General features: G+C 39.3%; 1 protein-coding gene across 2 annotated transcripts in view; it reads left to right on the top strand.

Annotated features, from left to right (window-relative positions):
* The window catches only part of WDR70 (WD repeat domain 70), a 411,295-nt gene that overhangs the window by 350,950 nt on the left and 48,037 nt on the right, over window positions 1–12,308 (top strand). For both annotated transcript variants that reach the window (XM_089687833.1, XM_089687834.1), the window contains exon 16: window positions 5,163–5,279. In XM_089687833.1, the coding sequence (XP_089543959.1) occupies window positions 5,163–5,279 (117 nt within the window). The remainder of the gene's footprint in view (window positions 1–5,162; window positions 5,280–12,308) is intronic.

Below are 12,308 nucleotides of genomic sequence, written 5' to 3'. Positions count from 1 at the left end.
CAAACTGTACTCTACCGTTGGTTTTTCTCTGAAATCGAATATGGCAGGTAGACAGCGATAAACCGCATTTTGGCAGTATGTGACAGATGTATATTGGCAGTGGCTGTGAAAATCGTAACACATGTTGACATTCAGATTGGTATAAAACACATAGAGGAGACCACCAAAGCCTTTCTAGGAAATTGCAGGGATTGGACTGTAACTCATGCAGCTTGGTTTCAGATACAGCTCCAGCAGAGTAGATGCACTCTTTGCAGAGTTGGCAACAACAAGCCTCAGATCTTACTTAGACCAAGGGCCTCAAGGAAGGGCTCAAGAGCAGTGTGGTGGTCCTGGGAGCAATATGGTGTATTTTCTAGATATTTTGATGAATAAAGTGCATCTAAAAGCCCATGTCAGTCTAAACATTTCCCAAATCCAGTTACTGTATGAAGCACCAGCCTCTTTAAGTAAAAAAAAAAATCCTTTACCTTCTCTAACTGAAAGCCCACCTGAGACAGCCTGCACCTCCAACCCTGAATACTCCAAGTCCATTACACATGTTGTCTTTCAGCTGTTTGCTTTAACTTGTACAACCTGTCCATCATACGACAAACCTCATACAATATTCCAAGAGTCTGAAAAAGTGGAATTAATTTATCTTCATAGATTTCTTGAGGGAGATTGGTGATAAATATTTCTGTCCCAAGTGAAGGAGCTTCTCCAACCCAGTCTGCAAGAGGGCCACCATATTTCCTCTGACCAGTAACCTGTAGAAGAATGAAAACGTTATTGTCTTTATTCAGAGAATTAATCCAAGCCTCGCTCTCAGCATTTTTCACATTATTACCCATTAGAGAATGATTTGCTCTCTCCATGGGCCATAATCAGTGTGTAGAAGGATAGCCCCTAGTCCTCTCCGAAAGCATTTATGCATCATGTGGTTTCCCCCTCCCAGACACTGCAGCCCACAGTTGGAGGGTTTCAGCAGCAGAGGCTGCAACATCTTCTCATCCCACTGTAGTGCAAGCAGGCGTAGTCTGGATGATGGTGACAACACTGCTGCGAATTAAGGAGCAGTGCAGCAGCACTGTCACCCCACCAATGGAAGCTATATGAAGTAGGATCAACAAGTAATTGTTAAGACTTTTCAGGGGTACTGATTAATAATGCGAGTGAAGATGCGCTTACCATTAAAATGGTTGTAAAAGCAGAATGTTTTTTTTTTACCTTTATGCATTCTATGGATGCAGCTCACCCACCTTATACTTACATAAGAACGATCTCGATCCAGCGATGTGCACGAGAGCAGAGGCTCTCTCAGCTGTTTATCTTGGCTCAGATACAGCAGTTACATAGTTAATCTGGCTGAAAAAAGACAAAAGTCCATCCAGTTCAACAAAAAAAAATAATGTTATAATCCTATACCCACAGTTGACCAAAGGAAGGCCAAAAAAACCCAGCAAAGCATGATCCAATTTTCTCCTGCAGGGAACAAAATTCCTTCCTGATCCCCCGAGATGCAATCGGATATTCCCTGGATCAACTTTACCTATAAATGTTAGTATCCAGTTATATTCTGTGTATCTAGGAAAGAATCCAGGCCTTTTTTTAAAGCAATCCACTGAGCTGGCCAGAACCAACTCTTGAGGGAGTCTATTCCACATTTTCACAGCTCTCACTGTGAAGAAACCTTTCCATGTTTGGAGATTACATTTCTTTTCCTCCCGATGTAAAGAGTGCCCCCTTGTCCTCTGTGATGACCTCAGGGTCAATAACGCTACACCAAGTTCACTATATGAACCACTGATGTATTTATACATGGAGATCATATCCCCTCTTATGTATTATACATGTTGATCATATCCCCCCTAAATCTCCTCTTCTCAAGGGAGAATAAATTCAGTTCCTCTAATCTTTCCTCATAGCTGAGCTCCTCCATGCCTCAGACATCATTGACTCCTGCTGCTGTCAATCATTGTCAGTGAGGAGGGATTAGGGATGCAGGGCCAAGCCATGCTCTGTGTGTCTTATGGACACACATAACGGGGCTTTGGAGCGAGCATACACTAGTGCCCCCATAGCAAGCATCCTGCTGTGGTTGCACTCAGCAGAAGGGAGGAGCCAAGTTAGGGACCCATGAAGAGGAGAATTGGGTCTGCTCTGTGCAAAACCATTGCACAGAGCAGGTATGTATAAACCTGTTTATTATTTTAATAAGAAATAATCTAGCATTTACAATCCGTTTAAGTGCTGCAGCAAATAGTTTTTTAGGCCATAGTTCTATTTTTAGGGGCAAGTTAATGTTATGCAGAAAAGAAACGCAAGTTAGTCAGTTGATTTGTAACCAGCAAAAGAGTGAGGCGGAGTGGAAATTTTCCACCTTTGCCGGCCTACCTAAGAAGACCATGGCTGTAAAGGATCTTGTGATACCCCTCTGAACGCAGTTTATCTGCTGAAAACATGCAGTTTTACACTTTTCATTGTTCATTTAGAGGGATATTCTACCTTGCAAGCCTAGACATCAGACCTGTATGACCGTTATATGTTGGTCTAGTTCTAGTTTTCAGTTGGCATTATGTCTCACTGTATACACTTGTTTAAGGAAATCGTTTTTTGTGGATCTATTGCAAAGTTTCTTGCATGAGATTCTGCCAGTAACAGCAATTCCTGTTGCAAGCTTCAAAATATGCAGTTACATGTGGTATAGTTAGCCTGTCATCCTGCAAACTCCTTTAGTTGGTCTTGGCTGGCTATCAGTTCAGTTGGATTCCCATGTTATTATTATACAGGATTTATATAGCACCAACAATTTGCACAGCGCTTTACAACGTGGGGGCAGACAGTACAATCACAATACAATTCAATACAGGAGGAATCTGGGGGCCCTGCTCATTAGAGCTTACAATCTAAAAGCAATCTACAATATTTTTTCTTCTGACTTTGAAAATAATCAGGCAAGTCACTAGTTTAATTTTGTTATGTTATGGTCATGAATATGGTATTGGGATTTACAAAAACAGGTTGAACTGTATCTAAAGCCAGAAGTTTTTTTTGTTTTGTTTTTGTTTCGTTTTTTTTTAATTTTTGGATAGAGTAAGAAAATTTTAAAAGTTTAATTTTTTTTCATTACTGCCTGTCTCACCATTGGAGAGATTCACAGTGTCTTGTGACTATTGTTACTGGTTCAGAAAGTGTTGTGTAATCCAAAACCTTATGGTTATAACTGGAGGTAAATGAGAAATCTGCCACTGGGGACACCTGTCCATGTGACAGTTGCCTAAAAGGGGATTTGCCCTCGCTTTGAAGAGATTTTCTCTCCCTTCTTGGTGTAGCTTTAGGCAGGAAGTGAAAGGAACTCTCCCCAATAAGACAGCAAGAAGCCTAAGATGTTTTAACCATTCCATACTCTCTCCCGAAAAATTTACTATGTTGAACTTCATGGCGTTACCACGAAACAGTCTTAACCACTTCCAGACCGTACACTTTTACCCCCTTCCTGACCAGGGCAATTTTCAGCTTTCAGCGCTATCACACTTTGAATGAAAATTGCACAGTCATGCAACACTGTACCCAAATTAATTTTTTACCATTTTTTGGAGACAGATAAAGCTTTATTTTGGTGGTATTTATTCACCGCTGGGATTTTTATTTTTTTTGCTATGTAAATGAAAATGTCCAAAAATTTTGAACAAGTGTTTTTTTTAATAAAATTTTGCAAATAAATAATATTTCATCATAAATCTTTGCCAAAATGTATTCCGTTTATCTTTTTAGTAAAAAAAAAAAAAAAAAAAATTAGTTTATAACCAAAAATTATAATTTTTAAACATTTTTTTTTACATTTTTATTTTATTTTTTTTATATTATTGGTTTTTTTTTTTGTTTGTTTTTTTACATACTGTCACCCTAGCAGTACAGTGTCACCATGGTGACACTGTACTACTTGTGGGGGGTGATGAAGATTTTTTTTTTTTTTTTTACACTGATTGCTTTTACACCCATATAGGATGTAAAAGCAATAATTTCTCTTCCTCTCTCTGTGTGCATTCCTGCACTCATTGAAAAGTACTGAGTGAGCTGTGATTGGTCAAAGCTTGTCACATGGTACAAGGCTGTTGTGAATAGCCTTGTACCATGTGACCTCTGTGATCCTTCACAGATTTCACACGTAGTAAGCAATGATGTCACAAGTGACATCTTGCTTACTACTTTGCATGTGATCACTGATTGGCCAATCAGTGATCACATGATCGGGACCTCCTACAGAGGTCCCGTCCGAAGATCAGTGTTTCACTGTGTCCAGAGGACACAGCGGGCACCGGATCGCGGTGCTGCGCGCTCCCAGGGAGCGTGCACAAGCGGGGTGCGAGAAGGCCGTTTATAAACGGCCACCCGACTCTGCACTGCCACCATCCGGCCGTTTATATGCAACGGCCGGTCGGGAAGTGGTTAATCCTGAAAATAATATTATTATTTGGCCCTGCTGTCTGCATACTCTCATGATGACAATAAATTAACATTTTTTCACAAGTAGAATATACTTTGAGTTTCTCGTTCCAAGCTTATGTTACTAATGGTGAAATTCATATTTCTACCACTGATGTTCAATGACAAATGTCAGGATGGGGTCCTGGATTACATCCTGATTGCCCCTATTGCAGGACTTCACTACTATACAGGCATGCCCACAGGTGGACTAATTTGGCTGTATGCATTAATTTCTTTCTAGAATAGGTTTATAAAAAGCAGCTTGCATTTTGCTTTTGTTGGTCATTCATCATGATACATTTTCAGAGCTGGGTGGAATTACCGCCTAAACTTTGGACTCCGAGCTGGCTGGGCTCTCATGTTCCTCCTTGCTTCAGTGACACTCTGATGTTGTGCAGTTTTTGGCCTGCTATGTAGAATTATGCTGGGGAAATCCTGCCTAAGTATCCATGTTTCCACAGCCAAGAACTCTACATGTAGACCCGATTGTTTGTGCAGGAAATCCAGATTAATTTGGCTAAATGATCTTGTTACAGTAGGTACATGTAAGATATGTTTTACTTCTGATGCACCGTGTTCTGGATAAAAGGTCAGGGAATATATTTTCTGCTACATCTGCAACCTTCTATATACAAAAAAATGGAAAGATTGTTTCCAGCCCAGCTAATATGTTCTCTTCTTTCCTCCAACAGCACACGCTCTTCCAATGTTCAGAGAACCTCGGCAGAGGAGTACGAGGAAACAGATGGAGAAGGATAGGCTGGATCCAGTGAAGTCTCATAAACCTGAGCCTCCGGTAGCTGGACCAGGTAAATCCATTTGATCTCTGCTTAAAGTAAAGACTATCACTTAGTTTGGTTTGACTTTTAAAATACAACAAAGCCTTCTTTACCAAGACAAAAAAGAGAAATCCCCATTCTCCTCCCCCCACCTGGCTTACCTTTGTTTGAAAAAAAAAAAAAAAGTGTGTGTATGTATATGTGTATAAACCAATCTGACAGCAGAATACCACGTATCCCAACAACTACCTCACCCTAAAGAAAAATCAACAACTTTCATTCTTGAAAAATAGAGTGAAATGAACGAGCGCAAATAAAGATGTATGCTTGAAAAGGGTATGTAAAATGATATAAAGCCGCTAGCATGAAAGGTATACCTCAGCACCTCTGTAGTAAATAAAAGTAAAAAAAATGCAGCGCTGAAATTAAAATTGTGAAAATACCCATATACAGTGCATATTTCATCAAACTTGTCAGTTCATGGTATAAATATATAAGAAGTCCAATAATCAAAAAGGCTCTAAATTGTAGAATTCACAAAGTAGTGGCAGACTCCTGGCTGTTCCGTGAGGCAATAGTACAATGATGCACTTACCAGAAGTAGACTCCCAGGGATGGTGTCACTCGCTCATGGGGGTCGTCACAGGCTCATCAGAAAGGTCCAACGCCGTCCAGATTCCATAGACTCCTCCACCTTGGGTGGCTCAGAATAAAACGAGCCAGGGAGGCAAAATAATGCTGATAGTGTGATACTGTTTATTGAAGATTCAAAGTAAAATAGCAAACTGCAAAACACTCACATGTAATATAGCAGAGAAGGCTATACAAACATATACCCCATCTGGATCATTGATTTGTGAGGCTATGTTTGTATAGCCTTCTCTGCTGTATTACATGTGAGTGTTTTGCAGTTTGCTATTTTACTTTGAATCTTCAATAAACAGTATCACACTATCAGCATTATTTTGCCTCCCTGGCTCGTTTTATTCTGAGCCACCCAAGGTGGAGGAGTCTATGGAATCTGGACGGCGTTGGACCTTTCTGGTGAGCCTGTGATGACCCCCATGAGTGAGTGACACCATCCCTGGGAGTCTGCTGCAGCCCTAGATGACGCCATTCTGATGACCAGATCCTGATGTCCATGTGGAATATTTACATACAACGCTCAGTTTGTATGTACTTCTGGTAAGTGCATCATTGTACTATTGCCTCACGGAACAGCCAGGAGTCTGCCACTACTTTGTGCATTCTACAATTTAGAGCCTTTTTGATTATTGGACTTCTTATATATTTATACCATGAACTGACAAGTTTGATGAAATATGCACTGTATATGGGTATTTTCACAATTTTAATTTCAGCGCTGCATTTTTTTGACTTTCATTCTTGAAAGTTAACGTGACTACTAACGAACTTTTCTCAGCAAAATAAATAAAATAAATAAATCAAAATAAAATAATAAACTAATAACCAAGCATAAGTGTCCAAAAACATAAATGTCCTCAATCAAAAATTATCCAAAAAATTGTCTCTATATGATACAGTCTTTTCACCTCCAAACAAATCATGTATTTCTTTACTTTATCCCGTGTGATGTTTCCAGTTTCCTCGTGTACCTCAAAAAATATAAACTCAGGATAGTGTATTACCTTTTATATATAAGTAATGTGCCAAAAATCGTGAATCATGCAAACTGCATAACATGTGCAATACACACGTGAGAAGGAAGACAAAAAAAAAATTCTATATATTACAAATTATAATCAATATATAATCAGTAATATATCAAAATACACACGTGAGTCCACTCCTATTGTGAACACTTCAACTGCAAACAATAAACAGTGATTGACTCCAATTTGGTGTAAAACACACTTCGCTCAATGCAAAAAAGTGATCAAGCTTTCAAACCATATCTATAAAGAATTTTCTATATCAAACCCATTTCTATGTTGTGCACAAAAACACTTAGTGTAAAATAAAGTGTTCCACTCCAGCTGGTGTAACAGTGAATAGTTACCCTATGCCAGTATTAACAGGCACTCCTCAGATAATGGATGAAAAACACTCTCCAGGATCCTAATTAATCTTGTTGTTTCTCCTCCATGTTCCTCATAGAATAAATCGGGGATTAGAGATGATGGTGTAATCAATAAAATACCTTTTTTATTAAGAAACTTACATCTTAAACTGAAGAAAACAGCTCCCAATGACAGAAATAGCTCAAGTATATGCTTTAGTATGGGAACAACCGCATGTTCCCACTTCCAAAATGGCTGCGATCGCACTTCCGGTTCTGCATGAGTGCGTCCGTGTCACGTGTCCTGGTGCATTTCGTCACTTCCTGGACGTCTTCACAAGGGCGTATGTATGTATGTATGTATATATATATATATTAGACACACACTCTTGCCGGCCACTTTATTAGATATGCCTAGCTAGTGCCAAGAAACTGCCCCCCACACCATTTTACCACCACCATCAACCTGAACTGTTGATACAAGGAAGGATGGATCCATGCTTTCATGTCGTTTACGTCAAATTCTGACCCTACCATCCGAATGTCACAGCTGAAATTGAATGCACATTTTTCTCTGACATCAACAAGGCACTTTCATCCACACAATTGCTGCTCACCAGATATTTTCTCTTTTTCGGACCATTCTCTGTAAACCCTAGAGATGGTTGTGCGTTAAAATTCAAGCAGATCAGCAGTTTTTCCAAATACCCAGACCAGCCCGTCTGGCACCAACAACCATGCCACATTCAAAGTCACTTAAATCCCTGTTTTTTTCCCCATTCTGATGCTCAGCTTGAACTTAAGCAAGTCATCTTCACCATGTCTAGATGCCTAAATGCATTGAGTTGCTGCCATGTGATTGGCTGATTAGCAATTTGTGTTACTAAGCAATTGAACAGGTGTACCTAAAAAAAAAAAAAGTGGCCGTTGAGTGTGTGGGTGGGCGTATATATAAATTGTGTGTGTGTGTGTATATATATATATATATATATATATATATATATATATATCCTGAATTAATTACATGAATGCAGTATGACCAGACCCTCCACAGCGGGGGTCAGCAACCAGTAGATCATGATCGCAATTGTAATCCACGTAACGTATAGATCACGGTCTGGGCTTGCTGATCTGCCATCCAAGAGCATCAAACAGAGTGCAATGCAGAGGGACTGCTTGTAAAGTTGTAGTAGGGAGCAGGAGCCGCATAAGCCGATGCCTCATCTGTATTGCTGGCTCCTGTCCTATGTGGAGTGATACCAACTGCTCTCCACCTCTTATCCCAGAGTGTGCCAATATCAGGAAATCTTCAGGTCAGTGTGAAGCAATACACTGGGCATAATCGTATAGGTCTGCTTTCACACTGATTCCTGTAGGTTTGCGGCGCTTAGCCATAGACGTGTATTATATCCTGCTCTTTTGGTTCACTTTCTGAAAGTGCACTAAAACACCTGAATGCACTGCTGCTCCTCTGAAAAGCGATCCATGTGTTTGACAGGTGGTGAGGAATATGCTGCAATAAGTATGGCAATTAGAGGTTTAAATCAGGTGTGAGGAGGCAACTCTGTGCCCGGTGATCTTTTCCCCCTCTCATGTCGTTCAGATAGCTCTCCACCTCTTTAAGATTGCCTACCATTACTCAAACAAAGGTGAGCTATCTCTTTAAATATAATAATCTAGCAATCCACATATACATAAATTAGAAAAAAAAATAAAGTCTACCAAAGTGAAATAAAGTTTCTAAAAGTCATGTTCAAATCAATTGTAAATAATCATAATCTTGTGCAAATCACAAAATGGGCCACCAGGATACACACACTTCTTACCAGAAAGATTGGATCTCAGGCAAATGAGATCAAATGAGCTCAGCTGACACACAGATATACACCATGATGTATCCCTTAATTTTGTGAGGCTCCTTTGCCATTTATTAGGGTTTATAATGCACTTCCATGTAGAATAGTACACATCGCTTTAAGAATCAAAGGATCACAATGGCGTTTCCGTGTGTCGTCACTTCCGGTTATGTCTGCCTCCACTTACACCGATATTATGTTGGTGTTGGTTACATGCACTTTACATGGACTGAACCTATAGGGTATGTTATATATTAATCACGTTGATAAGTTTTATGTTAGTCTTTTGCAACTCACAGATAATGTATTGATGATTATTTTGATATGATTCATTTATATATGTAGGAATCAATTTATTTTATCATCCATTTAGTTATTATTCATATAAAAGGTTGGTTATAAGTAGCAGCGCTGCATCATTTAGCACTGTTAATACAAATTATTCCTTTATGCCTGTGCATCTGGAACTGATACAGCCCATATTTTTAAAGGCCAAGTTCACTTTTTAAAAAAAATAATAAATGGATATATTTTTAAAGATAAAAAACGTATATATATATAATATTCTTTGGATCCTCCTGAAAAATCTCAGTTAGGGGCAACAGTAGTCAATGAACTACGAGAGCGCTCACCAGCACCCTCGCAGTTCATTTAACTACAAGCCATCTGCCGCAGTGGCAGACGGTAGTTGTAGTTCATTTATTCACAGATCACTGTGAATGAATGAATGACACAGCTGTGTGGGCGGAGCCCAGCACAGGAACATTCATTTTAAATTTAGAAATTTGGTGCAGGTAGAAGATCCCCTGCTCGCTGTCACAGTGGGGAATCAGAGGGGTGCAAGCAGATGCTCTTTAGTAACATGTTGCACCCTATATACTAACCCTTTGTAACGTGTTACCAAAGGTGAAATTATCTTTTAAAACATTTATTATAAACTGCATAAGCTGTTTCAGGCTTGTTGGCCATCACCAGTGAGGTGCATATAAACAGTGGCATTTATGGAGTAGAACTAATACAAAAAGTAAACTGAACAGGTTATAGTGAATTGGGTGCACTTTCCCAATAGAAAAATGCAGGTTACCACATCTAACACAGCTGAAACTGCTAGTTACCTGGCCATTATATGAGCCAACTGTTACTTACATTAATCAGTATTTTCTGAGTGAGTCACTATCCTGAAACAAGTATGCAAATTAGAAAATTACCTTGGAAGAGGGTCCATATGACAGTCAGACAATTGACATTCACAGATTGAAACTGGCAATGACAGTCTCCATATTTGTTTAAAGCCAAAGTTTAGGTAAAAAAAAAATACCAGGGACATAACTTAAAGGTAGTATGATGTGTTCCTTTTGTTGATTCTTCTCCTTTCAGTAGACATCTTCCTCTAGTTTTCCATCAGGCGCTAAGGAGATACAGAAAAATATTTAAAGTGATACTTAAAACACATTTTATGTACTGTACATGGAAGATGGCACTGTATGTATTTTAATTTAACAAAATCTAAGTAGTTACATAGTTACATATTTAGTCTGGCTGACAAAAGACAAAAGTCCATCCAGTTCAACCATAGAAAAAAAAAAAAAAGTTTTAATCCTACTCCCACAGTTGATCCAGAGGAAGGCAATAAAAAACCCAGCAAAGCATGATCCAATTTGCTCCTGCTGGGAAAAAAATTCCTTCCTGATCCCACGAGAGGCAATCGGATATTCCCTGGATCAACTTTACCTATAAATGTTAGTATCCAGTTATATTCTGTGTATCCAAGAAAGAATCCAGGACTTTTTTGAGGCAATCCACTGAGCTGGCCACAACCAACTCTTGAGGGAGTCTATTCCACATTTTCACAGCTCTCACTGTGAAGAAACATTTCTGTGTTTGGAGATTAAATTTCTTTTCCTCCAGATGTAAAGAGTGCCCCCTTGTCCTCTGTGATGACCTCAGGGTGAATAGCTCTACACCGAGTTCACTATATGAACCACTGATGTATTTATACATGGAGATCATATACCCCCTTATGTATTATACATGGAGATCATATCCCCCCTTATGTATTTATACATGGTGATCATATCCCCCCTTAATCTCCTCTTCTCAAGAGAGAATACATTCAGTTCCTCTAATCTTTCCTCATAGCTGATCTCCTCCATGCCTCTTATCAGTTTGGTTGCCCTTCTCTGCACTTTCTCCAGTTCCCCAATGTTCTTTTTGTGAATTGGTGCCCAAAACTGAACTGCATATTCCAGATGAGGTCTTACTAATGATTTGTACCGGGGTAATATGATATCTCTCTCTCTGGAGTCTATACCTCTTTTAATACAAGAGAAGATTTTGCTCGCTTTAGAAACCGCAGCTTGGCATTGCATGCCATTATTAAGCTTGTGATCTACCAGAACCCCCAGATCCTTCTCCACCATTGATTCCCACAGTACCTTTTTTCATAATCAATATACAGCTGTCATGTGACGCAGCTCTTCCCCAGCTCATCTGTAGGTAGATATCAGTGGGAGGAGCTTCTAGTCCTCTGCTGCTGGTTCAAAAAGAAAAACGGCCTACAAAGAAAAAATACATAACTAATATCAAAGAAATGTTTCATAAAAATATGTATTTTAGCTCAAATCTTTGTTATTTTTGTGCAAAAGTATGGTGTGGGCTATCTAAAGGGAGGTCCTGCCAATCACACTCCTCAGACCTGTGTCTATTGTTTGTATGTGCTTAGAAATACAACGGTTGAAGCCTCTATCAGTAAACATGCAATATCCAGCCCCATTTTGTTTATCTATTTAGCAGGTATGAGGCGGAGGGAGGGAGTGGGCTGTGATTTCACTGGAGTGTATACGCCCAGATGTGTGACTCTATGGTCATATGGGCTGCACAGATAAAAAAAAAAAAGAAAGGAGGAAATGAACAGCTTAGAAAGGAACTGAAACAGGAGCATGCTCAGTAAATGTGGCAATGCCAAGTCTGCACAATCTCAGGCTGCAGCGGGGACACAGATAAGAAAGGAGGGACAGTGAACAGCAGGCTCATCCAGGTTTTTTTTCTTGCAGAATACACAAATCCTATAGTGAACAGCATGTAATACAGCATGTACTGACCATTTTTAATGACATTTTAAAACATATTAAAAAGGAACATTAAAACATAGTTTTCCAATGTTCTTGATTTAGTACTGACAAT

The sequence above is a fragment of the Staurois parvus genome, unplaced genomic scaffold, assembly GCF_062004578.1.
Source record: "Staurois parvus isolate SC_StPar_1 unplaced genomic scaffold, SC_StPar_1.0 ptg000438l, whole genome shotgun sequence".
In the NCBI taxonomy this organism is placed as follows: domain Eukaryota; kingdom Metazoa; phylum Chordata; class Amphibia; order Anura; family Ranidae; genus Staurois; species Staurois parvus.
The sequence above is the reverse complement of the archived record's forward strand: the minus strand, read 5'-3'. Positions and strand labels throughout refer to the sequence as shown.